Below are 25,807 nucleotides of genomic sequence, written 5' to 3' on the forward strand. Positions count from 1 at the left end.
TTTCCAAGAAGTTTATTGGTAACAATCAAGTCTTCACCGATAAACAGAATGCTGTCGAGAAAAGGGTTGTTGTGAGGGTTTAGACGACGGTACCGGCAGCAGAGGCAATACGGGGCCACAAGTCAGCGCACTCCTTGGCGACGGGACCAGTGATAGCAGAGCCCTTCATTTCACCCTTGGGCTAAAAAAAAAACAAGAACAAGAAGGATCAATATGACCACTCCATTCCACATTCACATTCTGACCATTTTCTAAAAAAAAGACTTACGTTGACAATGACACCAGCGTTATCCTCAAAGTAGAGGAAGACACCGTCTCTGCGGCGCCAGGCCTTGCGCTGACGGATGACGACAGCGGGCATGACCTTCTTTCTCAATTCGGGCTTACCCTTCTTGACGGTAGCGACAACCATGTCACCGGCACCGGCAGCGGGAAGACGGTTCAAGCGACCCTTGATGTTACGGACAGCAATGACGTACAAGTTCTTGGCGCCAGAGTTGTCAGCGCAGTTCATGACAGCACCAACGGGCAAACCGAGGGTCATGCGGTACTTTGTGCCGGAAATGCTAACTGGAAAAAGGTAAAAAAAATCACTTGGTTAGTGGTCCCATTCCAAAAGTCAATGAACAGCATGGATATGCATAAGAAAAATCAGCTTGGAAGGGTGAACGAAAATCCATCGATGGAGAACGGTAAAACATGAAATAGATCCAAATGAAGGCGATAATCAATGGATTCGTCAATGGATGGACGATGTATCATGAAGCGAGGTGTATGGATTGAAAAAAAAAAGTGTCGATTATATCCCCATGGATTCATCTCTTGCAAATTCATCCATCCATAGGCAGTGATACAGTGCACGATTCTTCGTTGATGGTTCGCTGATGATTCGCGTTCCCCTTCCTAGCGTGATGATGCGTTACAGGTAGTAGTGGATACACACCTTTAGGCATTGCGCAGAGTTTGGATGAGAGAGGAGGATTCCAGGAATTGGCGCCTTGATTCAAGACCTTCAACTTGCGATCTGGAGGTCTTCCGGACCATATTCACACACCGCACTTCTCCGTCACATTTGTGACCATGAATTCCGAAGCCCGGCAGGTCCGGCATTTTTGGAAATTTAGGCTGAGCAATGTGGGGCAGGAGTGAGCCCTCACGAGGTCTTGCATTCTCTGATCTCTTGATATTTTCCGGCACTCAGCTTGCTTGATCGTGTATCACAAAACGTCTACGAGTATCCTATGGCTTTTTTTGTATTCAAGCGCACAAAAAGCTGCCCTATCCGAACAGAAAATATTCTGAATGAAATTATCGGCTTCTCCGTACTTTCTATGTAGTGTCTATATTTTCTAATCATAATTCTGGCATCTGCAAACCAAATCTCCAAAGATCGAAAGATGTTGTGAGCGCACACCATTATAAATTGTATTACTGGAAATAAGTATCCTATACAGACCATAAATCTTATTAGTGGGTGCGCTATAGGTGTGCATACGGTAAATATGCTTCAAAAAAAAAGTGCACATGGGCTTGCCACTAAGATGAGCCTTTCAGAGCGCAAAAAGTGCTGTTGTATTTATATTTGACGCGACCGTTGCCTATAGCCCGCTAAACATTTCTTACAGGAATTATCTCCTGCTTGAGTCTAATCAATAAGACACAAGAGTACTTTTTATTCCTCTCTTTTTTTTTGCAACCAAACATATGCAACAAGACGAAGAAAGCATGATTTTTTGAATACGCGTATTTAAGCGTAAAAAGAACCAAGAAAATGCTTGCAAGGTACAACATACATGATACAGACAGTTATCATTCCCAAAAAGGAGTTGTATCATATTCTATAGTTGCTTTCAATGCTTGAACGCCACACAAGGACAGGAGCAACGCACTTCTGAACACGGATGAAAGAAAATAAATAAGAACTCAGCTCCATCGCATACACTTCTTATTGACGTGACCGATCAGGCCCAAACTCAATCGCTCATGCCGTTACCAATCGTTACAGCTGGTTCCAACGCCTTTTTAACTCCACCTTATCTATCGATTGTGGCAAGGCGTGCCAATGGCTACTCTCGCGCTTTCTCCTCACTTCCTGACGATGCCCACGGAACCATTGGAGGCATTATAGCCACTATAGCAGAGAAACTCGGTGTTGGAGAGTAAGCCTATTGTATAGAAATGGTGTAAACGCAACGGCTAATGGCGTAATAGATTGGCAACAGGCGGTCTTCAGTTGGCTGTCATTGGCGGTAAGTTGGCATCCGCGTACGGTGCAGAAACACAATTCATAATCGCCAGTGATTGACTGTAGGTACGATCGCGGGCTTTCGTTATTTCGGTGGATATGTATTGGAGTATTTGAAAAAGCGGACCATCGTTACAGCCGATTTCGATAGCCGTGATGAATCTTACAGGTACAGATCAGGAGGAAGTATCGATAAAAGGTTTGTTAATCGTGACGCATCGCGTTTTTCTTTAGCTGGATCCTGAATTGGCTGAGCGAACATCCATATACGCGCAATGCCCGCCAATTTTCTGTATCAACATCCATTGGTCGTGCAGGTCAACGTGTCACAGGCGAAGGATTGGATGCCATGTTGCCACCCGTGTACTTCTTACCTGCCCCAGGTAAGTCATTCTGTTCTCCAAAAAGGGTACTCGCTTTTATGTCAAATATCTATTTCAAGGAATCCATTTCTTTGTTTATCAAAACCGGCTACTTTGGTTGACCCGTGAACGGCCGAGCCCTTCTTCCCCCGGGATGGTAGTATCAAGCAATACACCGCTGGAGAGAATCCAAATTAGCACATTTGGTCGTACGCGTACCTTGTTACAATCGCTGGTTTTGGAAGCTCAAAAGAAGTTTATTGACCGCGATCTGAGTCGCACCGTTGTTTTTGCTGCAGGTACTGCTCTCTTATTACTCAAATACAAGCATTTTGGTTTGACATATTTTCTTTGGGTAGATCAATACGGTGCATGGCGTCGTACACGTTCTCGCCCGAAAAGACCATTAAACACCATTGTTATTCCTCCCAACGTGAAGTCCCGCCTCGTCGTAGATGCTCAGGAATTTTTGACCACGGAGCAATGGTACAGCGATCGCGGTATTCCTTACCGTCGCGGTTACCTTTTATACGGCACGCCTGGATCTGGTAAAAGCGAATAGTTTGCCTAGTCTCCATGCTCGACTAATACGACTTTACGACATAGGAAAAACGAGTTTCGTATACTCTTTGGCGGTACGATGCCCATGGACAACAAGATGTGTTTATTACCCACAGCCTTATACGTTTACCTTGTAGGGAGAATTAGGTCTCAACATCTACGTTGTAAACCTTAGCAACAAAAGTATGTCCGACGACACCTTGGGTGAATTGGTATCAGATACTCCTAGTCGGTGAGTACGCTCAAGGAATGCATCATGGCAGGGCGAGGAAGAATTAACCAACGAAATATTTTTTTTTCCGTAGTTGCATTTTGCTTATTGAAGATGTGGATGCCGCCTTTGTGAAACGAAACCGCGGCGATACCACGGCCACCAATAACATCACATTTTCTGGTAAATCACATTTCTCCCATTGCTTCACGTATGCATTAAAAAAACATCTGAACCTTGTTCTTTCGCTCCAGGCTTACTGAATGCCATTGATGGCGTTGCAGCGCAAGAAGGTCGCATTTTATGTATGACGACAAAGTAAGAAGTCGATGTTGTTTCTGTGAAGTCCAATGATGTATTGACAATTGCTGCATAGTCACATCGAGAAGCTTGATTCCGCCTTGATACGACCAGGTACGAGTCCCATCTTAACAACAAGGAATATCCCTGATATTTAAAAATGAGTGTAAATAGGACGTATTGATGTACGAGTGCACTTTGGCAATGCCACGCAAGATCAAGCCCACGAATTATTCACCAAGTTTTACCCGAGCATCGCGGACATATCATCACTGGCCAAGGCATTTGCCTCCAAAGTCCCGGAAGGGGAGTTTAGCATGGCTCATCTGCAAGGTTTTTTGATGGGCCACAAAGGACACCCTCAAACCGCCGTTGAACAGATAACAAGTTGGGTCGAAGCCCACCGAAACAACCGTGGCGCCGACCCTTCTACTGCCCATGTGGAAGATGTAGATGAAAACTCTCAATAAACCCCCACTGCTCCATATAATCGATCATCATCAACAAACCATCATTGCTTTGTATTGTTTTCCTTTTTTATTATGCCCTTTTTCTTTTACATATTGCGTCTCTTCTTGAATTCATCGAGAATCTTATCGGTGGATGATGATCCGCAGCGAGTGACGCCCTTTTGCATGAAAGTAATGACTTGATCAAGCGACTTGATACCACCGGAAGCCTTGACCTGAACATTGTCAGGGACATTGGCGCGCATAAGTTCACAGTCTTCGAAAGTGGCTCCCGAAGACGCGAAACCAGTCGATGTCTTGACGAACTCGGCGCCGGCGGCGACCGAAATCTGACATGCTTTGACAATCTCTTCCTTGGTGAGATAGGCGTTTTCAAAAATAATCTTGAAGATAACCTTGGGGTTCTTCTGTTTACATGCGTCAATGATGGTCTTGATTTCGTTTTGGCATTCATCGTATTTCCCGGATTTCAAGTGACCAATGTTGATCACAATATCGAGTTCCACAGCGCCGTCTTCAACCGTCTGCAAAGCTTCGGCCACCTTACCAGCGGTGGGCGAGTTGCCGTGAGGGAAAGAAATAACGGTGCCAACAAGGACATCGCTTCCTTTCAACAATTCGGAGGCTTGCTTCACGTCACAGGGCTTGACACACACTGACATGGCATCGTACTCACGAGCCAGACGGCAGCCTTCTTCAACATCCTTGGCGGTATGCTCGGGCTTCAAGATGGCGTGATCGAACATCTTGGCGAGCTGCTTGTAGGTGATTGTATCAACGGAAATGTTGGACATGGTGAGAGCAAGAATAAAAAGTGGAAATGTGAGAAACGGGAAAGGTGGAAAAAAACTTGGAAAAGGGCCCTTTTTAACACACTGATCGGTGTTCCAAAGGAAACCCTGGGATTTTCGCTTCTTCTTTCGGCCCTTGAAATTCCGCTTGAGTAAGCTGGAAGTGCTCGTGACACAAAGCATTCATTTTTTTTTTCTTTTATTGTCAGTAGTTGCCTTCAAAACAGCTCAAGTGTTGCAGTAAACTTTGTAGTGAATATTTTAGAAAACCAGTGCTCTAGATTCTCGGATGCAGTTCTCTGATCTTTGCCCATTTGTTCAAGTATTCAAACATTCTGATAGTGGACCATCCTCTTTCTCGTAGAAATACCTGATTCATGTTATTCTTCTGAAAACATATTGCAGGTGACAATTCACAATGATCCCTTAGGATGTATGGAAATATTCATAATTCTTTTCCATACATCAGTGCTCAGCCTGACTTTCCTGGAGCGATGGCGGGGTTCAAAATACACACTTCCCTTCCTTCCGCGGATGTAAAGAGACAATGTGGCCTGTCAAAACCTAATTGCTCCAACACACAACACACAACGTGACGCCCCAATGTATGGAACAGTTTGGTTGCAATTCAGTAACAAGAGTTTTGTACTCCGTATGAGTTCATCGTAGTGATGAAGGGGCTGGATTCTTTTGTCATCACAGTTCTGTAATACAAACAAATTGAGTGCATACAGGAATTTCTGGAACAGCTTTTGCCAGCTTTAACTTGCTTTAATACCGGAAAATTCAAATGACAAAAATTGCAAAAAATAAAATAAATAAATACACAGACAGTGAAACACATCATTTCTACATTTAACAGGAGGCACAAGCAACAAATTGTTGTACATGTTTAGTCTTTGGGTGGTCGGCGCCATACACAATAGATCGAATACTTGCGGCTTGAGTGAAAGCTTGACGAGCTTCCTTGAACCATCGTTTCTCCAGCGGTGCACGACCCAAGCCACGGTATTGTTCAGCTAGGACATCCGCCAATTCACCGAGATTTTGCCAGAAATCTGAAATTTCTGCTGTGTTTTCCGGTAAATGTTGCTTGGCATGTTCTTCCAGCAAGTTGATAATGAACCGATTCACTTCTACCGCTCCCTTGATGTCGTTCAGGCGTCGTAGACAATTCATGAGCGGGATGGCGGCATTAAGCCGCAAAGCGTGCAGAGGTGCCAAAGCATTCTCGGACCAATCGTCGAAACTCACGTTGATAAATGGCTCCAACTGCTGACGAGCTCCTCTGTAATCGCGTTTCTGACGAAGAGCAACCAGGCCATTCATATAGTTTTGCTGCCCTTTTTCAAGAATGCTGTAAACAGTTTCGGTAGCCTCGTTGTGACCGCATCTAGCACATTTCCAGGATGTATTTGGACTGGCTTGAACTGCACTCAACCCACGTGTGACATCGTCAATGGATAAGGGCGGGATGCAGTAGACGTCCTGTCGACAGTTTGAACATACAACACCGGATAACAAGCGATCCACCGAATTCTCGATAGGCGTTGTACAGCGTTTGCATTTGCACCAAAAATGCTTTGTTTGCAACAATTCCTGTCGTCGTTCATCTCTCGGGGCGTACAGATCGATATAGCTGACCGTGAGCTCTTCGTCCGCTTTAACGGGCCGGATGGTGCGGAATGCCAATTGTCCGTTAGCCAACCCCACAAAGGCGGCATTCGGATTGCAAGCATGATTGAAGAACATGGCTCCCATTGGAAATAGTCCAAGCGCCACATCAGTGTTGCGTGAATGATTATCACCCAGTCCATGTGCATTGCAGTTGATTCTAACCAAAAAAAAAACGGCAGAAAGGCCGAAATTTTACTCAGTGCTTCACCCCTTCTCAAATGACTGCTTTGAGGGCGTTACCTGCAAGCGAGAGTCACCAAGTCCTCTACAGGCACTTGCATTCTCTCTGGCATTTCTGAAATCAGTCGTTGAGCTACATAGCGTACGAAATCAGTGGACCTTCTAAAATCACCCAACAACCGCTGTCAACTCACAAGCTTCAGTCACCACTTTGATGAAAGCAGGATTTGCCTGCTCTTTGTGGCTTAAAAGTTCATTCACGCACCAATAGGGTGTAGGTGGCAGAGTTATGGTGTTATTTTGAAGTTCGTTGGACGCTTCTTTGCAGCGTTGTGCAGTCAACAAGGTCATTAACCGTAACAAGTCGGGGTCTACGTCGGTCGACCGGCCGATAGCCGTAGCCGCGGCCAGAGGTGAGCATGCCAGTAAGTGAAGTGAATCTTTCTCAAGACATGCTTGGGAGCAGTAAAAGGTCATTTTACAGTCGCTGCACATGAGTTTCTGCTTCAAGTCACTTAGACAGACGTGGCATTGCTGGTCGATGTAGTCGGATCGAACGACAAAGGCTGTGGCCTGTTCAAGGCATACGACGGTGCCTTGGCTAATGTCTTGAGCCGCGGCTGCGTGGCGACCTTTGGCTCGGGTATTGCATAGTTTTACTGGATATTTAGCGAGAGCCTGGACGTAAAACGGATCGATCTCTTCAAGTACAGTTTTCTTTTTTGGTTTCTTCTTCTTTGACTTGTTCGGACTCGGATCGATGGCGCATTTTGTTTCCAGCGTGCTGCTCAATGTGTGTTCCAAGTGCACCATGGCTACCGAATGAAACGAATGAAAAAAATGACAAAGAAAAGCGAAAGAAAAATTGCTCTGGATCCAGACGGAACAAAACAAAAATTTCAACAGTAGCCTGGAGATGTGACTGAGAAGAGTGGCGGAGTTTTGAAAAAATGGATATACCGGGACGTCAAAAAGGTTATTCCATTTTGGGCAATTGTGAAAAGGGGAGCAGAAACAAAGTTTCTGTGAACAAACATTGAGCTTCACTGCCGAGAAGTAAGCATTGTTCCACAGTCAGTAAAAAGAGAAGTAACGTTGGCGGCAATACCTCCACTTTAGTTTAAAGCCAGTTGCTGCTTTAAGTTAGCTAAACCACTTTGATCATCTTTTTCCGAAGCCGCCCATGGATCGTAGATAAAAAGAAGAAAAAAAAAATATGCGTGCAACAGTGAAGTTTTTTTAACTCATGATTTCTTTATTAGACTATCGCGCTTGAAATAAAGAGGTGAAATCAAAAAGGTTTCAATTTTCATAAATTGTCCGTGGTTAATTGGATGGAATTTGTTCATTTTTTTATCATTTTTCTGCCAAATTCTGTACCTATCCACTGCAATCATTGTATTACCAAAGTGAATAAAGACAACGGGCTTATCAACAGTCCAATGTTCTCGATTACTTGGCGCCTTGCAGCGGGTCTTCATTATGTGACGAACTTGGCCGATCAAGATCAGCGCCACTCGCAAAACCCATAGAGCGGGGACAGAAAAAGGATAAAAAGGAGTACCTTTTCACATGGGGGCCGGTGATCACACAAAGGCGAAAAGAGATGAAGGTGAAAGACCAGTGACCAAGCAGCAGTATGCATACAGCACGCGTTTCATTGGCATGGTGTTGTATCGTATGATGTCTTGGTTGAAAGTGGAGGGGTTGTGCAAATGATGTGATGGGTGGTAATCGGAGATTTAAATATATCTGTGTTCGAATGACATTGTTGTCGAATGGAAATCTTCCTTTTTCTTCATGGCGCATAAACCTTGTTATTATCTTTTTATTTTTTTCAACTTGCTTTTTTCCCTTTTTCGTGTAAATATTCTCGGTCTTCTCCACTCATCAAAAAACCAGAGTCATGGATGCTTTAACCTTTCTGGCCACAAGTCCCTCCTACTCTTCAGCATTTCCTCCGCTTCACTCATTTCCGTGGACAAACTCCCCTCAAACCAAACGACACGGTCACCACCCGCACTCACCCGGTCCATCGCTCCAACACTCCCTCGCTCCACCTAAATACCCGTCCTATCTCAAACAGACCCATTACGGTGAACTGGCCCTAGAGCAATACAACTATATTCAGAGCAAGCACTCGAAACAGTGGGCACACACCACGTCTTCCTGGAAAACCAACCCTCCACCCGCCCCCACATCGCCACCATCGCTACACGAGCAATTCTTGGACTCTTTGGATCTCCGGCTGCCATCTGTATGGAATCCAAAGGATAAGTCACGACACATTGAAGTCGAACCTAATGGACTCGACTTGATCTACAACGGTAGGGAAACACCACCAAGAGCTTATCAAGAAACTAGAGTTCACCCGCCCGTATTTCTCATGCTCCTTTCTTAAAACACGTAGGACCCGGCAAAAACGAATCGCATGCGGCTTCTGTTCGAGCAAATTTTCCCATGCGTCGGCAATGCGGCATTTATTACTTTGAATTCACAGTTATTTCCAAAGGCGAAGACGGGTATATCGGTATAGGATTTTGCAGCTCACAGAACGAACTGGATCGGTTACCAGGTAACCTACATGAGGAGAGTGATGCGTTGGATAAACTGTAGAACATTAATCGACCATGGCTAGGCTGGGATCCGGATTCATGGGGTTATCATGGCGATGATGGTCATTCGTTTGCTGGATCGGGCATCGGAAAGACATTTGGTCCTTGCTTCACTACGGGAGACGTGATCGGGTGTGGCGTAAACTTTGCGAAAAAGACGGCGTTTTACACCAAAAACGGAGCATTTCTTGGTGTAGCCTTTGAGAATCTGGATACGTCCATCGACTTGTACCCATGTGTTGGGCTGCGGACACCAGGAGAACATGTGTTGGTTAATTTCGGCGATGAACCGTTTGCCTTTGACATTATCCAATATGTGACGGTAAGATATCGTTCGATACTAGGGAGAGGGAAAGGCTCAATCGACTAACGATGATCTGATCATCCAATAAAAGAATCAAACTCAGGATATATGGAACGACATTCTGCATACGCCAATACCTGAACCTCCATCAGAAACAAATACGGCGCGCAGCAGCGACACCATGCTTGATCAATTGGTCTTGACCTATCTGATCCACCATGGATACACAGATACAGCCAAAAGTCTGGTGGCGAATGCTCAGTATGCGGCAACAAAGCATTTGCCATTATCCTATACAGGTGACGCTGAAACAGATGATGTGCGTGAGCGAGAAAAAGAGGAGAGCGATATGCAAAAGCGGCAGGGTAAGTTCACCAGCATGTACCACTGAATTGGATTTGTATTGTTGAGCGTGATTTGGTTTAGCCATCCGAGCTGCTGTTATTACCGGCGACGTGGATCTTGCGATGGAGTTGACGGAACGTTATTTTCCCGGCGTACTAGATGGAGACACGGTCGATCAAGATATTTCGCTGGATCTCAAATGTCACAAATTCATTGAAATGATTCGTGAATGCAATGAACAGGAGGTCCAAAGAGGACGTTTGCGGTCGGATGATAATGACAGTTTGCTCTCGTGTGACGATCATATGAGTCTGTGTAGTAATCGTAGTCGTAGTAACAGCAGTGTCATCAGTGATTCCTTGGACCATGCCGAAGACCGACAATCACGTCACGCCGCCATTCCCATTACCATTTCACCTTCGGCTTCCTCCACCCCGATTCCCGCTCCCGGAAGGCGTCGAAGTTATGCTTCCATTGCTGCTTCTATTTCACCGAGCAGCCATCCGAATCAGCAAAGCATGTCTGCTTCGCTCTCTTCTTACTTTGATTCCGAACCCATGATGATCGATGAAGACCGTGGTCGACGATTAAGTCACGAAGACATTCATCGAAGACCCAATGTTTGGACAAAACGACGCAGTAACAGCAATAGCAGTATTGGCAGCCTTCACAACTTGCGATCGCATTCCAACGGCATGCTCAGTTACGACCAGATATTGGAAGAAGATGAGAATTTGACCTCGGCCTCTTCCACCACGTCCTCCATGATGAAAAAAGCCATGAAATTCGGTCACCAATTACAAGATGAATTTCGTCATGATCCACGCCCTCATATAAGAACAAAACTGATGGTAGGCATGAATACTCGGCTCCCCATGGCGCATGAACTGATCCACATTCTTAAACCAATAGGATGTCTTTTCTCTTTTGGCTTATCCTGACCCGATGTCCAGTCCTGTGGCCCATCTCTTGGATATTTCGGGACGCGATGCTCTCGCCACTAAATTGAATGCCGCTATTTTAGGTAAGCTTTTTCGGACATGCGTTTCGATCCGAGCATGCCGTTAACTATTATGCGTAGCGTACAATAACCGTCCTGCCTCCCCTCCTTTGGAGCGTATTTATCGGCAAGCAGAGGTGATCAACAAAGAACTGGCATTCAGTGGAGACGGGAAATCCGCATTGGTAAATATGAAAGATCGATGCACTGCCCGTCCGTCATTGGCTGTTCATATCGCTTCTAAAGAAAGCTAAAATTCATTGCATTACTCATTTGCATGTTTCCTTCATTCTTTATTCAACATTCGTTCCACGACTTTTGTTCATGCATACCTATTATTTCCGAAAAACACCTATCATATTATCCATGATCCAAATAAAATACATCATATTACCTTTGAAACTTTGCCACATCATTGGAGACGAAGATCCGTTACACCAATGCAAAACTGAGATTCAAAACCATCTCTAAAACCATCTCTGATAAGACACTTCATCTTGTTTCCTTTCTTTCGTTGCTCTGCAGTACGGAATCCCGACCAACATGTCACTGCTCAACCGACGAATTCCACACCTACAAGCAAGCTATCGCTGTAAGTGTTCTCCTTCGTTAACTAAATGAAATCACTCGTACGTTTAACACCGTCTATACTACCTAGTGTTAAAGAGATATCACTCTACCGCTTCCAACATCAAACCATTGCAAGGCATCCGTGTGTTGGAGTTGGGCCAAGTAAGCTTCACCGTAAAGCGTACTGTTTCAGATATTATATATCTTATGCAGCCTTCACGTAGCTTATTGCAGGTCCGTTTTGCGGATCTATTTTGGGGTAAGTGCATAACACTTATGTGACGGGCAAGACAACCGCATAACACACTGTTACCTCACCTCCGGACCCACAGATACTATGGTGCAGGTAAAGTTTCTAGCATGTAATTTATGCGCATACGTTGCTGAATGAACTGACTAAAAATTATTGCATGAGTAGAAGTTGTAAGTTTCACAGTATTATCAATTGATCTTCGATGCCTATTCTGAGCATGTCATGCCCGTTCCCGGTCATAGATCAAGGTTGAACCACCCAAAGTGGGAGACCCACTTCGTTTGTGGCGTCACGTAGATAAGGATGGTCAGAGCCCCTGGTTCCGCAGTCTTGGTCGAAATAAGAAATCGCTTTGCCTCGATTTGCGAAGTGAAAAAGGACAAGAGTAAGTCCTCTTGCGTTGTCTCCGATGCATATTTTGTATATCAACACGTTTGATAGACTGGTTCGACGCTTAGCTGAGGAATCCGACGTCATGATTGAGAACTTCAAGCCTGGAACCATGGAAAAATGGGGCCTTGGGCCGGGTGAGTTCAACATCGCTCTCGTGTGTTATGAGCGACTGGTAGAGTGGATGGCATACTGACAGAGAGCTGCTGCTTCAGATGACTTGTACAAGGTGAATCCGCAGTTGATTTACACTCGGATTTCGGGCTATGGTCAAACAGGACCTTATGCTAAGCGTCCAGGATTTGCCTCTGTGTGTGAAGGCATGGGCGGTTTTCGCTTTGTCAATGGACATCCGGGTCAACCTCCGGTGAGACCTAATATCAGTCTGGGTGATTCGTTGGCTGGTCTCCACGCCGCATTGGGTGTTGTTCTTGGCTTATTTGCACGCAATAAGTTGGCAAGTAGCGGCCAAAGACCGGGACAAGTGGTGGATGTAGCGATCTATGAAAGTATGCTGAATATGATGGAAAGCATTATTCCTGAATATGATCGCTTAGGTGAGGTACGAAGATTGGCTACGCAAAATTATAACTGCCGACTCTTGTACACATGAAGCACGTTCTAAATTATCCCGTGACACAGGTCCGCCAACCTTCAGGCACCACAGTGACGGGGATTGTGCCTACCAACACTTACCCTTGCAAGGATGGCAAACATGTGATTATTGGTGGCAACGGCGACAGTATTTATAAGCGTCTAATGTTGGCGATTGGACGGGATGAGCTGGTAAGATAACTGGTAAGCGTTCAAACATACGCATGAATTGATCAGACGATTCGCCATAGGTCGGCGAGAAATACCAGACCAATGCTGATCGAGTCAAAGCGCAAGAACTCATTGATGGTGCGATTGGTAAGGCAACGATTACATGGGGGTGCTTGTGGAAATTACAAGCCATTAACTATGTTAACAACACAGCGGAATGGACGTCCACCAAAACGGCTGATGAGGTCATTGATATTATGGAAGAAGCCTCTGTGCCTTCTGGCAAAATCTATGACGCCAAGGATATTGTTGAAAATGAGCACATCAATGCACGTGGCATGATTGAAACTGTCACTGTAGGCAGTAAAGAAGATGGTCGTGGATGGGATATAAAGGTAAAGGCGCAAACGATACTGGTTACCAGATCGATTACATATCTAACGAATGGTCGCCGATAGATACCGGCCATGTCACCAGTATTGAACACGACCCCTGGTTCCACAGAATGGGCTGGTGAGCAACCATAACAGCATCCAGTAATATCTCAATTTCTCATTTGTTGAATTGAATAGGTCCCGACCTTGGCGAGCATAGTAAAGATATTTTACAAAATGTGCTCGGTTTAACGGCAGAGATTATTGAGGATTTGGCAAAAGAGGGTGTCACAAAAGTAAAATGAACTCAATAAATACAGTATGGACAATAGAGAGTGGCCATTGTTAATGATTCCGTTCAATGAAGGGCTTGGCCTCGGGACTCAGACCAGCACTCACATAATATTTATTTTCAGGACGGTGTTTGCATTTCACTAATGTTAAACCTTATGCTTCAAAGCGGTGCATTGTAATCTGTTACATGACTACCTACAGGTAAGACTTGTAATAAATGCGATAAAACACTACTGACAACAGATTTTGAAGGAGCCATCTTCGGGGCAAGCTTCACCAAAATATCCGCAGCTGGGTGGACACTGGTTTACTGCATCGTATCCATTGTCAGCCATGCAGCTGAGGTCTTGGCCGTTGGGGCAAGAAGAGCTTGTTCCACATTCGCTCCATTGACAGGTCACCTTGAGGACAAATAAAGCCAGCACCAGAGTCAAAGCCTGTTTCATCGTAATAGAAGATAGTTCAGGGGTTTCCGAGTGAACAATTTTACTGCCAACCTCTTGCTTCTTTTATACATTGTTTAAAAGGTAAAATGATTGCCGAAGATTATGCAAAGGGCTTCCGAGAAGTATTTCCCCTGCATTTTTATTAGCATGATAACAGACAACAAATCAAAAAAGGTTGGTTTGCCGCACTATATCCCACGGTGATGGGCAGAAGATCGAATGGTGTATATTGTTAATCAAACGGCCCCAACCGTGCGAGTCTTTGTTTTCTCGATGTCACTTGCCGATGTTTATTGACCCGCAATCTCATCATTCGCCGGAATTAGATACTGGCAAGTCCGTAGTGTACAACAAGAATGTGTAGCTGCAGATCGTTTTCGAAAAGGTTAGTTAGCGCATCATAGACGTTTCTAGTTCTTTACACATCATGCAATATTGCATGTCGCAGTTGTTCCCACTGTACGCAACGCCAAAACAATAGTTATTTGTTGTTGCTATTGCTGTTGTTTATTTGGTAATAACTACAGCTGATGTTGTTCCAAATTTATGGGATGAGCGGTTACAGTAGTACAGTATAACTTTAACTTGTCGTTCGCTATAAACTCGAGCTGCATCACAAATGCATACTTTAGGCTTTATGGTTTCAGGCAGACAGAATTGCCGTCATGCATATCCGAGGCATTAAAGTTACATGCTGTGACATGCTATGCATACAGCGGATATGTATCGGTTACCTTTCAGTATCTTTCACAGTAAAGCTATGAGGGATATCATATTCTTAGCCTTTAATACTGGAAATGGTTGTATTCACATATCCGTTCTTTCAGGTATATTTCAATTACTGTAATTCAATGATGTTACGGTCTTAACGAAATTTTATAGTCAGGTATAGCAGGGCGGATAAGACAGCCGTATCTGTTTCTGCTGGCTGGGCATGATAAATGATACGGAAGTGTAACATGATCATTTTACGCCGGGAACAGACACAAAATAGTCCTAAGCTAGTCGTTATCACCAACTCTCACAAGAACCATCGTGATACCTCACCGTAATCGTGGGTGGTAATCATCATATGCGCGGAATCGCTCTACTTTCAGCGGCTTTTTGATAGTAGGCCCTCACTTTTTTTCCAAAGCAGATGTGCCCAGGTTAGCAGAAAAAAGAAACATAAAAAGCATAAAAAAAATTTGTTCAGCAACTGACGTACCCCTTGATGTTGAGCATATCGTTGCAAGGGCTGTTTGAACCACCTCCTTGTCCAAAGACGGTATGATATCATGCAAATATTTAGCATGTTACCTCTTTTCATAAGCTTTATCTTACAAGAAGATCCTACTGCCGATTTTTACGCCGTCCAACTCTATGTTTACGCCTTCTGTGTCCTTTTCGATGCAGTTATGGAATAAAAATGCAATGCAAAATAAAGACAGTTTTGTTTTATGATGGCAATTCTAAACTGATCAAAATTTCATATTTTTCATCATGTTCATCATTTGACTGAAATCCGGCATTTGGCCACCGGCTCCACGACCGGCTCCACCGCGGCCTCCACCAAACATATTTCCCATTCCCATTTGCTGGGCCATGCGCTGCAAGCCCTGCATACCGCCGGGAACCATGTTGGCCATCTGTTGTTGCATCTGCGCCATTTGTTGCATCTGGTTGGGATTTGCTTTTCGAGGATCTTTGGGCATATTCTTCAGCAAACCACTCTTGCCGCCCACGGTCTTCACCATATCGGCAAATCGTTTGTATTGTACCAAGATTTCCTCGACTTCATGTACGCTTGTACCCGATCCACGTGCTACGCGCAACATTCGACTGGGCTCTTTTGTGAATAATGATGCATCACTGTCAAGTTCTACAAAATGTGAAAAATAGAGCACGTCAGAAAATAATGCATAGCACGACCATGACAGACGCCAGGATTTACCTTTTTCGTTCATGCTATCCATAATGCACATCATTCGCTTGATACGTTTGCTTCCCTCTTCTTCAGTGCCTGCGCCTAGCAATTCTTGAGGCATACCAGGTATACTTCCCATGATCTGCATTGAAATGAACACCATGAGGGTAAAGAAAAAGGTAATGCGTTGATTGCCTGGAGTCCATCTTTACCTTTGATAAAGGTCCCATTTTGGATATTTGTTGAAATTGTTCGTACATGTCTCGTAATGAGTATTGTCCTATCACTGAGGGTGAGTTCCATGAATCCCTCCAGCTTCATTATAATCTTATCGTACCTTGTTCAATATTTTTCATCAAGTTCTTGCTTTGATTCAAGTTCATATCTTGCACCTTTTCCACCAAATCTCGCATGTCACCCATGCCCAACATTTTGCGAATAAAAGGTTTTGGCTCGAATCGATCAAGATCATGCAAATGTTCACCAGTACCAATGAAAATAATGGGGCTGTGTGTAGCTGCCACGCTATAAATCCAAAAGCCATTAGGTATTCCTCTTCTCACCTACATCAATGGTAACCAGAAAATACTTACGCAGAGATGGCACCACCACCCTTGGCATGGCCGTCCATCTTGGTCATAATGATAGAACCAAAATTAGCTGCCTCTTTGAAAGCTCTTGCTTGACTGTCAGCTGCTTGACCGATAGTACCGTCCATGACAAAAATCGTGGAATCCGGTTGCTAAAAATGAAGCAACATAATATGAATATGGGTATGGAACATCCACCGCGAAAAAACCGAGTTTCCAATCGCCAACCAAACTTTACCACAGCAGCCGAGATTTGCTTCATTTCTTCAAAAAGTTCAGCTTCCTGCTTGTGACGACCAGAGGTATCGACAATGATGATTTCAAACTTCTCTGCTTTGAACTTTTCCACACCCTCCAACGCGATCGCGACGGGATCATTTTCGACATAACTGTTGTAATGAATGAGATACCGCAATACCGAAACCAAGCATAATAAGAAAAAAAAAAAGGTCCACTCACCTGCCATAGTACGGAATCTTAGCCTTGGTGGCGTTTTGCTTCAACTGATCGAAAGCACCAGCACGGAATGTATCAGCACAGACCAGAGCCGTCTTCCATCCTTTGCGTTGGTAATGCGAAGCCAACTTTGTACACGTCGTGGTCTTACCCGCACCTTGAAGACCGACCATCATGAAAATATTGGCTCGATTCTTCACAGGTTTGTAAGGCTCCGCACCTGGATCCACTAACTGGTAAAGCTCATCCATGACCGCCTATGCAAAGACAAATGCTGCTGTCAGTCATGGAACTCCATCGACATGTTTCCGTGTCATTCTATTTGCCTTTTGAATCACTCGTTTCTTATTGACGCCGCCTCCCATTTCGTTGATGTTGACATTCTTTTTAACGTTGGTTCGCAAGTTTTGCACCAGACGAACATTGACGTCGGCCGTGAGCAACGCACCGCAAATTTCTCGTAAGAGAGCATCGAGCACCTTAATGAAGTAAAAAAAAAAAAATATGCTTGAGCTTGGGTGAAGGTAAAACGGCATGGGCGTACGATTGACCTACCTTTTCATCAACGACGGGTGCCTTGGTAAGCTCTACCAAGGCAGAATTTATTTTACGTCCTAAATCTGCTAAAACCATGAAGACGTTTTATAAGATGGAAAGCAGACCAACGTTTTTATTCGTAATTGTCTGAATTTTTGTTTGAGAAATTCCAAGGAAGCCAATGGAAAAAGGGTCCGTGACTTGTTTCATTGATTTATGCAAGCAAATTAGCTTGTCCATAGCTCACAGTGGCTCAACGTGAAAGGGATAAACATAGAATGATAATATATACAGGAAAGGTTCTTATGTGAAGCAGGGAAGGGCATAGATGTCGTCAAAGACGAAATCACTGAAGGGAATAGCGAGATCCTCGTCGCTCACATCACCACAATGAAGAGAGCTCTCCTCTTCGAATGGATAGACGAATTCTATTATTTCAGTGTCAGTATTTCTCATTTTCGAGCGGTGCAGTCATTCATCCTACCAAGTGCATCGTCATCGATAGCATTGACGGCGTGGATAGTAGGTACGTCGACATCGTCAAACGCAAAGAATTCTGGCTCTTGATCCAATAAATGGGCAAGTTCATATACAGACACATTGACCGCCGATGAAAATGCGGACAAGTCCATGCGAACATCAGGTTCATAGTCCAGTTCTGTAAGCGTTTGGCATTAAGTTATTGTTCCGAATGTTATTACGCTCCTACTTACCTTTTTCACGTGGAGGGCCGTATTCGATGGCTGTCGGTGTCACAATGGTAGGCATATCAACAGATTCAAACGCGAATGCCGTAACAGGTGATCCCTGTTCAAGCACCGGTTCTTCCTTCAACAAGCTCGGTTCCACTGGTTTTGGCTCGATTTCTGGGGATTCCCTGGTTTCCGTCGTTGTTATTTCTTCTTCTTTGATTGAATCAAGTTCAAATTTTCTCTGTGTGGTTCGGAAGGTTTCTCCGGTATCATCCTTCAGCACAAGGGCTGACTGTTCGTACAGATCAAGGTCGGCTTCTCCGCCAAATAGCGACAGATCAAATTCGGTATCGGGAATCCACGGTAATTCTGACAAGCAAATGTGAGTGTTTTGCTTCAAGGGGGTGGATGGGTTCATCGCTGATTCACCTTTTTCCTTGGGCGGCGCATATTCAATGGTGGGTGGTTCGCGTTTCTGGACTTTGCGTTCAGTTCGTTGGGCGATCGGAGACGTCACCTGAGAACCTTTCATACAGACACGTCAAGACTTTTTATACGCTATTATATACTATTGATGGAATTTACCAGTATTGCTAGTGGTTCGTTTGAGAGGCGTGATTGACTTTGATTCACGGGTGGCTGCGCCTTTTCCTTTGGTGGACGTCGGTTCAACTTGTTTATCATTTTCTTTATCGTGATACACTGAAATGGATCGCGTCTCTGCAAGTATTTAAGATCAAGTCAATTGCACTGCCCTCAATAAATCGCGGGAAAGGATTAGTTACTCTGGAGCCCATCTTTGGTGGGGTACTTGTCTTTGGTGGGCGTGCTGATGGGCGACTGCGCATTTACATCTTTGACCTTTAATCGTCGTGGTCCCTCGCTGGGAACTTTGGTTGCATTCACATTTTTGGATTGAAGTGGATGGACGGCATGGGCTTCGCCATTTTCACTCGTCTTCCTTGTCGCTCTCGTGTGCGTATCGCGAGATCGGTACATGAGGAACACGGAGAAGAGATGGCGCGTGTGATGAAATTTTTACGCAGTCGTTTTTGCCTTTTACAGAATCGCGATTTTGCTTCATGTGACTGTGCATTGACTTGATGCACATTAATCCGCTTTCAGCATTGGGCGTTGCTAATTTTCATTTCCACATCAACTGTTGCAAATATAAAGCTTCTAACATGAAAGACACCTAATAATGAGGATTCTGTGATTTCTCTACTCATGAAAAATAGAGAAATGTATGGTCCTTATGCTGTAGGTTGTAAAGACGGAGCCAAAGCCAATGTTTCAAAAGATGACGACTCTATTTTACATGATGCCCCAAAAAAAATCCATATTCACGCTTCACTGAAAATCACGTCCAAAATTAACAGTCCAACATGCACACGTTTGATTCATAGATTAACACGCACTGCTAAACAATAGACCAAGGAATTCCCAGTAATATGATACATGATGAGAGAATATATTTATTCTTACAATATCATACAGAGATGGTTCAATTTTAAGACCAACCCATCGTTTGAACCTTTTCGGCAAATCTGCTTTCTCCGACAATGTAGCCTACCAATTCATTTAAATTTTCCAACTCTTCGATCACTTCTTCGGTGCAGCAGGCCATGGCGAACCATGTGATATTTCGGTACTTGAAAAGGTTGCGGGATTGAGCGTCTTCACGACGCGATTGCAAAAATCGCAGACGAGCCGCTCGTGCCGATGGCATGAAAATCGGCAGAGGCACCTTGGACTTTAATGATGTAGATAGGGTATAAAAATGCAAAAGCATCGCCGCCACCTAGTATCATTTTTGGAGGATAAGTCCTTCTGCAGCATATATATTCCTTGGTTCTCCGTGTAGGCTTACCATATCATGACGATACACGCTGTGCGCTTGGAGACAAACCTCTTCTTTTACGGCAGGAACCATTTTGACAAGAGCGATTCTCATGCTCATTAATCGATCCAGCATATTTCGTGTACATACGATCATTTCTCGATAAAACTCTTTCGGAAAAGGTCCTTTCAATCGAGGTTCATGGTCGGTTAATTGGAGTAATACAGAACTGGCAGTGATCGATTTCTGAATCCCGTTCTCCATCTTTTGGCTTTGCACAATATCCAGCTGTGTGGGTGGCACACGTTCGTCATGGTACAAAAACTAAAACAACGATTTTCTATGATCAATTTTGGGGAGAAAAGAAGAAAACAAAATGGCATTGCTTACTGTCCCCATGAGATATGTGTAGTAGTCACCCAAATCACCAATAACAGCAGACACAAATTCGCGAGTAGCATCCCTTGCAATAAAAGGCCAAATCAACCTATGACACGATCCGTCAGCATGATATGCTACCCAGGTTGAAAAAAATGAGAGCATGAATTATACCAATTGAGCACCAATGCAACGATAACACCCACAACGAGGGTACCCGTTCGCTTCCTACATTGACGAGGTTGATTTTTTTATCTATAGCATGAGCTTTTAGAAGGATTACATACCATACAGTCGCCGAGATGCTTTCTCCGGGTACTGGTGCTGCGTATCGGTTCAAAGCAATGATCATGTAAGATATGAGGGTAATTATCCCCACCTTGTTATAAGAGGTTGCCAAATGAATGTAAAAAAATGGTATAGCTAAACAACGCGTACGTGAGCCATCGGCAACTCAATTGGATCTCTTTTTCATTTGATCTTACCCAGTACTACGGCGATTCCTGCAATGACATAAGGATTCAACCCGCCGACCGCTAATACAAACCAAGCTGCAAATCCACCCATGAGTGTGCCCGATAATCGCCACAAGCCGGCTTCCAATGTACCACCGCTGTCAACAGAAATTTTAGTCTAAACATCTTGTTACAAACACGAGATACACTCAATCATGAATGGTACCTTGTGGGGTTCATACAAGCAATCACCTATCCTCGTATTTAAGTAAACAGCTGTAGCTCACAATGTGCGTTTTCTTTTCTGCTACTTACCGAGAGGCCGGCCCATGCGCCACGAATGTTATGGAACCAGTCAGCGGAGGATGGCAAAAAGGCAGGCAGGGTAAGAATGCCCATAGCAAGTGTCATTTTCAGATTAAACCGAAATTCGTATGTATTCAGAGTTTGCAACCATTGCCACACTTTGTAACGTAACCGAAGCAAAAAGGGCGCCTTAGGTTCGTTTTCCCGATTTTCAATATCCATAAATGCCGTAGGGGCTGCCGGGTAAATGTCGCTGTGGATTTCATCCAAAATATCCGTATTTCGACGGTGGAGGCTGTTCGATCGTCTTGTTCGCGAAGACGATCGCCGTCTCAATATATGATTGGTGGACAGCCGTCTAGCCGAAGAACGACCTCTTGTCCGTGTTCTCGTCAGTGACTGATTGGTTTGCATCCTTGTAAGCCGATATTCTTCGTCCACACTTGGCTCCCGCGGCCGTCCATGTTCATGCAAGCATTCTTGCAGTTGTCCTACTTCAAAGATGAGAACCATGTAATTAATTTTTCTTGTTTCGCCTTCATTTTACCGTGAGTGTAGCCGCCTTTATCGCGAATGGTTTGATGGTTATTTATTTGAGCCCATTTACGCCACCATTTCTGTGAAAATTGGGGCATGTACAAATGTTTGCGTCTTTTACCGGAAGCGGTCGTTTGCGCCGTCTGCCGGATTTTATCCATCGAGTTTGTGATGATCACCAATTCGTTCGCCACTTCCCGTAGGGAAAAAATGAAGAAAAACACGAGAAATAATTCTTCACGTACACCAAGATCCAGTGACTGATAGGAAGATTGGCTGAAATTAAACTCGTAAAGGGCATGCATTCGCTTCTTTTCTGCCTGATCAAATTGCTCGATAATCTTGTTCAGCCGATAAGCACAGTCGCAGGCTTGCTTTCCATGGCGATGCGATTGTGACGATCGTTTCTGTTTCTTAGGAAGCTTGAATAGATGACAAAAATAGGCTGACCATGTTTTTCGCACCGTCATATCGGCCTCATCATCTACATCCAGTTCGGCGCAAATACTTTCTCGCACGCAATCGAGTACAGCAAGGCACTCGAGTGATAGTTGCATGAGCGGATCACGTAGATTTTCAATGTAGGTTGCTAGCAGACTGCGATCTCCATATTCGATTTGTCGACTTGATTTTCGCGGCAACGCTGTGGGTCGTTTTAATCCCAAGCTTGTCAGTGAGAGATACGACTGAATAGGTCGGCTGACATGCTCTTCAGTATCGGTATCTTGTGGTTCTTCAGTAGGCGCGCGATGCGTAGAAATATAAGAGGGTAGTCGAGGGCTTGAATATCGGCCAGTTTGTGCATAATCCATGGCAGCGCCGAAAGCTTGTGACCGAATATCAGACATACTCCTGCTGGCAGATGTTCCTCGCAAACCCGCATAATGCGTTCTCTGTCTTTCAGGAGACCGACAAGAATTGTCTTCTTCATCCGTCGACATCCCGTCGGCCAACTCCTCTTCCTTTCCAAAAAGTGCTCTTTCACTCTTCAGACTGCCTCCAAGGATATTCAGATGACGCGTTAATCGGTCAAGTGCTTTTCGAATCTCGCCCAGTTCACTTGGTTTGATGTATGTGTACGAAATCTCATACTTGGCTTCTTGGTAGGCCGTATTGACTTTGGTCACATCTTGACGTATTCGCACCGCCAACGCATCGATGGTTTCATCGGGTACCGATTCCGTGTGTGGATCAAGGAAAAATTGTTTGGTAATAATATCCAGCAATTCCCTGCTACCCATCATGGTACTTGCCAACGCACGTCCTTCAAAAATATTGGTCAGTTAATTAGATACCAGTCACCTTGCAATTCAAACTCTTTTGCTTACCAAGACCATCGACAGCTGACTCTGGCCATATCAGCACATTGACAATCAGTGAAATAAATGCGCCCACAACCAGAGGAATCCCCCATTCAAATGTTAACGTCATTGGCACAGAAGTATATCCTAAACCGTGTGTCAAAGAAAAGAGAAGCACTACCATGAATTGTGAAGTAAAGAAGTAGAGCTTGGTGTACGCTTGGCGTATCAATTGCGCAACAAAGACTAGGAAAGAAAAAACCATGAAAATACTTTCAGTATGAGAAAACATATAACCATTGATTGATATAGAAATCTTATTACCTCCCAAGAGAAATAGCAATGCCGTGATAGCGCCGCCAACTGATATTGAATCTGGATGATGTGTGTTATAGGCTACTGTCGCCGCCAAAATACCAAGACCATAGATGATGCCGAGGCAAGTACCAATGGAAGAAGTGACAGTTGCGTCGATTTGGGCTCCTATGGTACGTCCAGGATGGCTAAACAGCGTACCGGTGCAGGCGAGATAGGGAGCTTGGCCCATCGCTCTTGCCAGCGGATGAATCAATGAAAATAAGGTGGCGATGAAATAAGCCAATGTGCATTTTAAAACGCGCCGAACAATGCGGCTGGAAAACCGTCGGTATAAATAAGCAATCACTCGCTCCTTCCTTGACATTTTGGTATCATCCAAAGGCACGGTAGATCGCGGAAAGGCCGTATCTTGCAATCTTTGGAACTCTTGTCGCTTTGGCCACGGAAGATCGCGATCGTTATAGTGTGATGCAGTCAATGTGTCTTTGTTCAGATTTAGGTTTTTATCCTCCAAATCATCGCGATTCTTGAAGTCGTCCATACTGGATCGCTGTCCTGGGGCAAAGTGAATTGTTGAGTCGGTGTCATCATCATCACTTTCCGACCCTAATGATCTACTTCATAAGTGGGCCGTTAATTAATTGTGACACTGAAGTAATATTAGCAGACTGTTTACTTGTGTTGTTGAACTGATGGTGGTGACCGTGCATCGGGATAGCTGTGGTTTGGCGATTGGTGCTTGGTATCATGGCTGTGGGAATCCAGATCCTGTAAACGGATATCTGCTCGGTCGTTCTTGTTGACTTGCATACCCAAAGAGATCGCATAAGGAATCGAGCATGATGAAGATGCACTCAAGCGTCAACTCTGCGATATCGATACGTCGGGCAATTTCTGAAACAATGCGATCCTTAATCTTCCAATCAGATCCACTGGTGCGCTGCAAAAGACGATTACAACCTTGATATCCCCTATCGACGTGCGGCTCATCTAATTGGACAACAACATGATCTGTGAGCTCCTGCATGTTATCAGTTTACCCAATAGAGTTTAAAAAGATAACCACTACTTTTTCTACTAAACATGAACTATCAAGTTTATTGCAAGTCAACTGTGTCTTTATCATTTCACTCCATGTCACGATAACAATATATCATTCTCTATGTATTCCAGAGATAACAATCCATTATACGGTATCAAAAAGAGACCGCATTTTGAGGCGGAGCCATTTCGTTGCGTTTCACTTGTTAAAGGTCAGTGTTTTTTTTTTTTTTTAAAAAAAAAAAAAAAAAAAAAAAAAAAAAAAAAAAAACCAACGTGAACAGGACGACTCGACACCTGCTTCACCATTAATGCCAAGTATATTGGAAGACATGCGTTGTTTTGATTTGTGTTGCTGGTAGACTTGCAGAGATGAGTATCGGCTTCTTTTTAAAACGCGTAGCGGTACCTTCAATGCCATGTGTATAAAATAAGAAAATCAAAGATAACAGAATGGTCGTTTATGGGTAATACTGAATGGATAAACAAGATAAATTTCAAGCCTAATGACCTTGAAGGAGGATGAGAGTCCAGTATCAAACTCTCATTTTCATTAAGATGCCTGGATTCATCCTCGAGACTGGTGTTTCAATGATGGTAAGCGAAATGAGCGTCCGTTCATTGCCAGGTTGTCAGGCCCCCCCACCCACCCCGCCAAAAAAAAAAAAGAGAAAAAAATTGTTGTGGCCGTTGTTTTCTATGTCATTCCGTTCACCAGCCAATTCGTGTGAGAGTGCCACCCTGTTCCAAGAAGGAAAGGAAAATGTCTCCCCGCTTCATCAACCAGTTTGTAACTGTGTGCACTGGGACCGCTGTCATATGGAAGGTCTTAGGGATTCCACTTCATTGTGTATTTGTAAGCTTATGACCCTGCCACAGAAGAGAAACATCGCTGTAACAATGTCTGCAATAAAAGTGTACAGTTTGTGGAGGGAATTTCACGCGGATCAAAGAATTGAAAAACTGAGTTGAAGGCAATGCTCAGATAAAGAAAAAAATAAACAACACCATATTTTTCAGCAGAGTTTTTGCATGCTCATTACAGTTGTGCGTCTCGTATCATAACATTGTGCTCGGGTTTGCAAAACTTCTTCAATGACCAATGAACGAAATCGCGCACTTAAATTATCAGTTCCTTGTCAAATTGTATCATCGCATATTTAAGCTAGTGGGCTAGCAACGTTCGATGTCAGTTGATTTATTAAGCCAAACGATTCAAATCGCTTCGTTAGTCGAGGACATTCATTTTCTTTTCTGCTGGGGGGGGGTTCCAAAATCTAACTAAAAGAATCCTCGT

The 25,807-nt window shown here is 44.2% G+C and overlaps 10 protein-coding genes across 10 annotated transcripts; 3 read left to right on the forward strand and 7 right to left on the reverse strand.

The window, feature by feature from the left end:
• Positions 1-79: 79 nt before the first annotated feature.
• On the reverse strand, positions 80-953 carry BYT42DRAFT_543160 (60S ribosomal protein L23; the record flags this gene model as incomplete). The annotated part of the gene is made up of 3 exons (XM_051565663.1): positions 80-181; positions 269-570; positions 944-953. 3 exons carry the CDS (start codon positions 951-953, stop codon positions 80-82), a joined length of 414 nt encoding a protein of 137 aa, XP_051427586.1.
• Positions 954-1,627: 674 nt separating this feature from the next.
• On the forward strand, positions 1,628-4,189 carry BYT42DRAFT_557590 (P-loop containing nucleoside triphosphate hydrolase protein). Its single transcript, XM_051566913.1, has 12 exons — positions 1,628-2,159; positions 2,212-2,249; positions 2,312-2,414; positions 2,480-2,628; positions 2,688-2,906; positions 2,967-3,155; positions 3,214-3,242; positions 3,306-3,400; positions 3,474-3,562; positions 3,634-3,697; positions 3,756-3,793; positions 3,854-4,189. Exons 1-12 carry the CDS (start codon positions 1,984-1,986, stop codon positions 4,147-4,149), a joined length of 1,485 nt encoding a protein of 494 aa, XP_051427587.1. The 5' UTR covers positions 1,628-1,983; the 3' UTR covers positions 4,150-4,189.
• On the reverse strand, positions 4,190-4,999 carry BYT42DRAFT_557593 (deoxyribose-phosphate aldolase). The gene has a single exon (XM_051566914.1). The coding sequence runs from the start codon at positions 4,941-4,943 to the stop codon at positions 4,236-4,238; it is 708 nt and encodes a 235-aa protein (XP_051427588.1). The 5' UTR covers positions 4,944-4,999; the 3' UTR covers positions 4,190-4,235.
• A 685-nt stretch (positions 5,000-5,684) lies between these two features.
• BYT42DRAFT_557594 (uncharacterized protein) lies at positions 5,685-7,725 on the reverse strand. Its single transcript, XM_051566915.1, has 3 exons — positions 6,992-7,725; positions 6,858-6,930; positions 5,685-6,774 (listed from the first exon to the last, which is right to left on the reverse strand). Exons 1-3 carry the CDS (start codon positions 7,608-7,610, stop codon positions 5,796-5,798), a joined length of 1,671 nt encoding a protein of 556 aa, XP_051427589.1. The 5' UTR covers positions 7,611-7,725; the 3' UTR covers positions 5,685-5,795.
• An 878-nt stretch (positions 7,726-8,603) lies between these two features.
• On the forward strand, positions 8,604-11,459 carry BYT42DRAFT_202909 (uncharacterized protein). The gene is made up of 6 exons (XM_051562531.1): positions 8,604-9,124; positions 9,208-9,372; positions 9,436-9,734; positions 9,808-10,081; positions 10,143-10,912; positions 10,974-11,459. The coding sequence occupies exons 1-6, from the start codon at positions 8,704-8,706 to the stop codon at positions 11,127-11,129; spliced, it is 2,085 nt and encodes a 694-aa protein (XP_051427590.1). The 5' UTR covers positions 8,604-8,703; the 3' UTR covers positions 11,130-11,459.
• Positions 11,460-11,604: 145 nt separating this feature from the next.
• On the forward strand, positions 11,605-13,718 carry BYT42DRAFT_592043 (CAIB/BAIF family protein; the record flags this gene model as incomplete). The annotated part of the gene is made up of 12 exons (XM_051570588.1): positions 11,605-11,653; positions 11,720-11,793; positions 11,856-11,890; positions 11,964-11,982; positions 12,127-12,269; positions 12,326-12,411; positions 12,490-12,836; positions 12,917-13,060; positions 13,120-13,186; positions 13,253-13,434; positions 13,498-13,552; positions 13,612-13,718. 12 exons carry the CDS (start codon positions 11,605-11,607, stop codon positions 13,716-13,718), a joined length of 1,308 nt encoding a protein of 435 aa, XP_051427591.1.
• Positions 13,719-13,756: 38 nt separating this feature from the next.
• Positions 13,757-14,636, reverse strand: BYT42DRAFT_557606 (uncharacterized protein). The gene has a single exon (XM_051566916.1). It carries the CDS (start codon positions 14,151-14,153, stop codon positions 13,938-13,940), a length of 216 nt encoding a protein of 71 aa, XP_051427592.1. The 5' UTR covers positions 14,154-14,636; the 3' UTR covers positions 13,757-13,937.
• Positions 14,637-15,577: 941 nt separating this feature from the next.
• Positions 15,578-17,779, reverse strand: BYT42DRAFT_557608 (signal recognition protein). Its single transcript, XM_051566917.1, has 9 exons — positions 17,661-17,779; positions 17,432-17,584; positions 17,109-17,362; positions 16,888-17,038; positions 16,653-16,801; positions 16,397-16,584; positions 16,272-16,339; positions 16,087-16,201; positions 15,578-16,014 (listed from the first exon to the last, which is right to left on the reverse strand). The coding sequence occupies exons 1-9, from the start codon at positions 17,736-17,738 to the stop codon at positions 15,614-15,616; spliced, it is 1,557 nt and encodes a 518-aa protein (XP_051427593.1). The 5' UTR covers positions 17,739-17,779; the 3' UTR covers positions 15,578-15,613.
• A 14-nt stretch (positions 17,780-17,793) lies between these two features.
• On the reverse strand, positions 17,794-19,356 carry BYT42DRAFT_203003 (uncharacterized protein). The gene is made up of 6 exons (XM_051562532.1): positions 19,120-19,356; positions 18,920-19,054; positions 18,764-18,851; positions 18,356-18,703; positions 18,127-18,204; positions 17,794-18,070 (listed from the first exon to the last, which is right to left on the reverse strand). Exons 1-6 carry the CDS (start codon positions 19,180-19,182, stop codon positions 17,946-17,948), a joined length of 837 nt encoding a protein of 278 aa, XP_051427594.1. The 5' UTR covers positions 19,183-19,356; the 3' UTR covers positions 17,794-17,945.
• A 393-nt stretch (positions 19,357-19,749) lies between these two features.
• On the reverse strand, positions 19,750-24,605 carry BYT42DRAFT_557614 (Fusaric acid resistance protein-like-domain-containing protein). Its single transcript, XM_051566918.1, has 12 exons — positions 24,146-24,605; positions 23,476-24,086; positions 23,179-23,397; positions 21,861-23,114; positions 21,323-21,804; positions 21,234-21,259; positions 21,038-21,165; positions 20,840-20,975; positions 20,727-20,780; positions 20,565-20,661; positions 20,205-20,498; positions 19,750-20,135 (listed from the first exon to the last, which is right to left on the reverse strand). Exons 1-12 carry the CDS (start codon positions 24,277-24,279, stop codon positions 19,845-19,847), a joined length of 3,726 nt encoding a protein of 1,241 aa, XP_051427595.1. The 5' UTR covers positions 24,280-24,605; the 3' UTR covers positions 19,750-19,844.
• Between the last annotated feature and the right edge of the window lie 1,202 nt (positions 24,606-25,807).

Source organism: Radiomyces spectabilis, assembly GCF_025331425.1.
Source record: "Radiomyces spectabilis strain NRRL 2753 chromosome Unknown BYT42scaffold_2, whole genome shotgun sequence".
NCBI classification, from domain to species: Eukaryota; Fungi; Mucoromycota; class Mucoromycetes; order Mucorales; family Radiomycetaceae; genus Radiomyces; species Radiomyces spectabilis.

What these genes read in the sequence shown, in the direction of transcription:
- BYT42DRAFT_203003 (XM_051562532.1), bottom strand. Translation starts at nt 19,182, where the DNA reads ATGCGCAGTCGCCCATCAGCACGCCCACCAAAGACAAGTACCCCACCA. An exon ending in CACCAAAGATGGGCTCCAGA is followed by an intron (nt 19,055 to 19,119) that starts GTAACTAATCCT and finishes AAATACTTGCAG; the next exon opens with AGACGCGATCCATTTCAGTG. An exon ending in ACGAACCACTAGCAATACTG is followed by an intron (nt 18,852 to 18,919) that starts GTAAATTCCATC and finishes AAAGGTTCTCAG; the next exon opens with GTGACGTCTCCGATCGCCCA.
- BYT42DRAFT_557608 (XM_051566917.1), bottom strand. Translation starts at nt 17,738, where the DNA reads ATGGTTTTAGCAGATTTAGGACGTAAAATAAATTCTGCCTTGGTAGAG. An exon ending in AGAAACGAGTGATTCAAAAG is followed by an intron (nt 17,363 to 17,431) that starts GCAAATAGAATG and finishes GTCTTTGCATAG; the next exon opens with GCGGTCATGGATGAGCTTTA. An exon ending in AAGATTCCGTACTATGGCAG is followed by an intron (nt 17,039 to 17,108) that starts GTGAGTGGACCT and finishes TCATTACAACAG; the next exon opens with TTATGTCGAAAATGATCCCG.
- BYT42DRAFT_557590 (XM_051566913.1), top strand. Translation starts at nt 1,984, where the DNA reads ATGCCGTTACCAATCGTTACAGCTGGTTCCAACGCCTTTTTAACTCCA. An exon ending in AGCCGTGATGAATCTTACAG is followed by an intron (nt 2,415 to 2,479) that starts GTACAGATCAGG and finishes GTTTTTCTTTAG; the next exon opens with CTGGATCCTGAATTGGCTGA. An exon ending in GTACTTCTTACCTGCCCCAG is followed by an intron (nt 2,629 to 2,687) that starts GTAAGTCATTCT and finishes ATCTATTTCAAG; the next exon opens with GAATCCATTTCTTTGTTTAT.
- BYT42DRAFT_557594 (XM_051566915.1), bottom strand. Translation starts at nt 7,610, where the DNA reads ATGGTGCACTTGGAACACACATTGAGCAGCACGCTGGAAACAAAATGC. An exon ending in CAAAGTGGTGACTGAAGCTT is followed by an intron (nt 6,931 to 6,991) that starts GTGAGTTGACAG and finishes TACGCTATGTAG; the next exon opens with CTCAACGACTGATTTCAGAA. An exon ending in TTGGTGACTCTCGCTTGCAG is followed by an intron (nt 6,775 to 6,857) that starts GTAACGCCCTCA and finishes TTTTTTGGTTAG; the next exon opens with AATCAACTGCAATGCACATG.
- BYT42DRAFT_202909 (XM_051562531.1), top strand. Translation starts at nt 8,704, where the DNA reads ATGGATGCTTTAACCTTTCTGGCCACAAGTCCCTCCTACTCTTCAGCA. An exon ending in CGAACTGGATCGGTTACCAG is followed by an intron (nt 9,373 to 9,435) that starts GTAACCTACATG and finishes GACCATGGCTAG; the next exon opens with GCTGGGATCCGGATTCATGG. An exon ending in CGATATGCAAAAGCGGCAGG is followed by an intron (nt 10,082 to 10,142) that starts GTAAGTTCACCA and finishes GATTTGGTTTAG; the next exon opens with CCATCCGAGCTGCTGTTATT.
- BYT42DRAFT_557606 (XM_051566916.1), bottom strand. Translation starts at nt 14,153, where the DNA reads ATGAAACAGGCTTTGACTCTGGTGCTGGCTTTATTTGTCCTCAAGGTG.
- BYT42DRAFT_557593 (XM_051566914.1), bottom strand. Translation starts at nt 4,943, where the DNA reads ATGTCCAACATTTCCGTTGATACAATCACCTACAAGCAGCTCGCCAAG.
- BYT42DRAFT_557614 (XM_051566918.1), bottom strand. Translation starts at nt 24,279, where the DNA reads ATGCAAGTCAACAAGAACGACCGAGCAGATATCCGTTTACAGGATCTG. An exon ending in GCTTGTATGAACCCCACAAG is followed by an intron (nt 21,166 to 21,233) that starts GTACCATTCATG and finishes TTCTGTTGACAG; the next exon opens with CGGTGGTACATTGGAAGCCG. An exon ending in AGCATCTCGGCGACTGTATG is followed by an intron (nt 20,781 to 20,839) that starts GTATGTAATCCT and finishes TCGTCAATGTAG; the next exon opens with GAAGCGAACGGGTACCCTCG.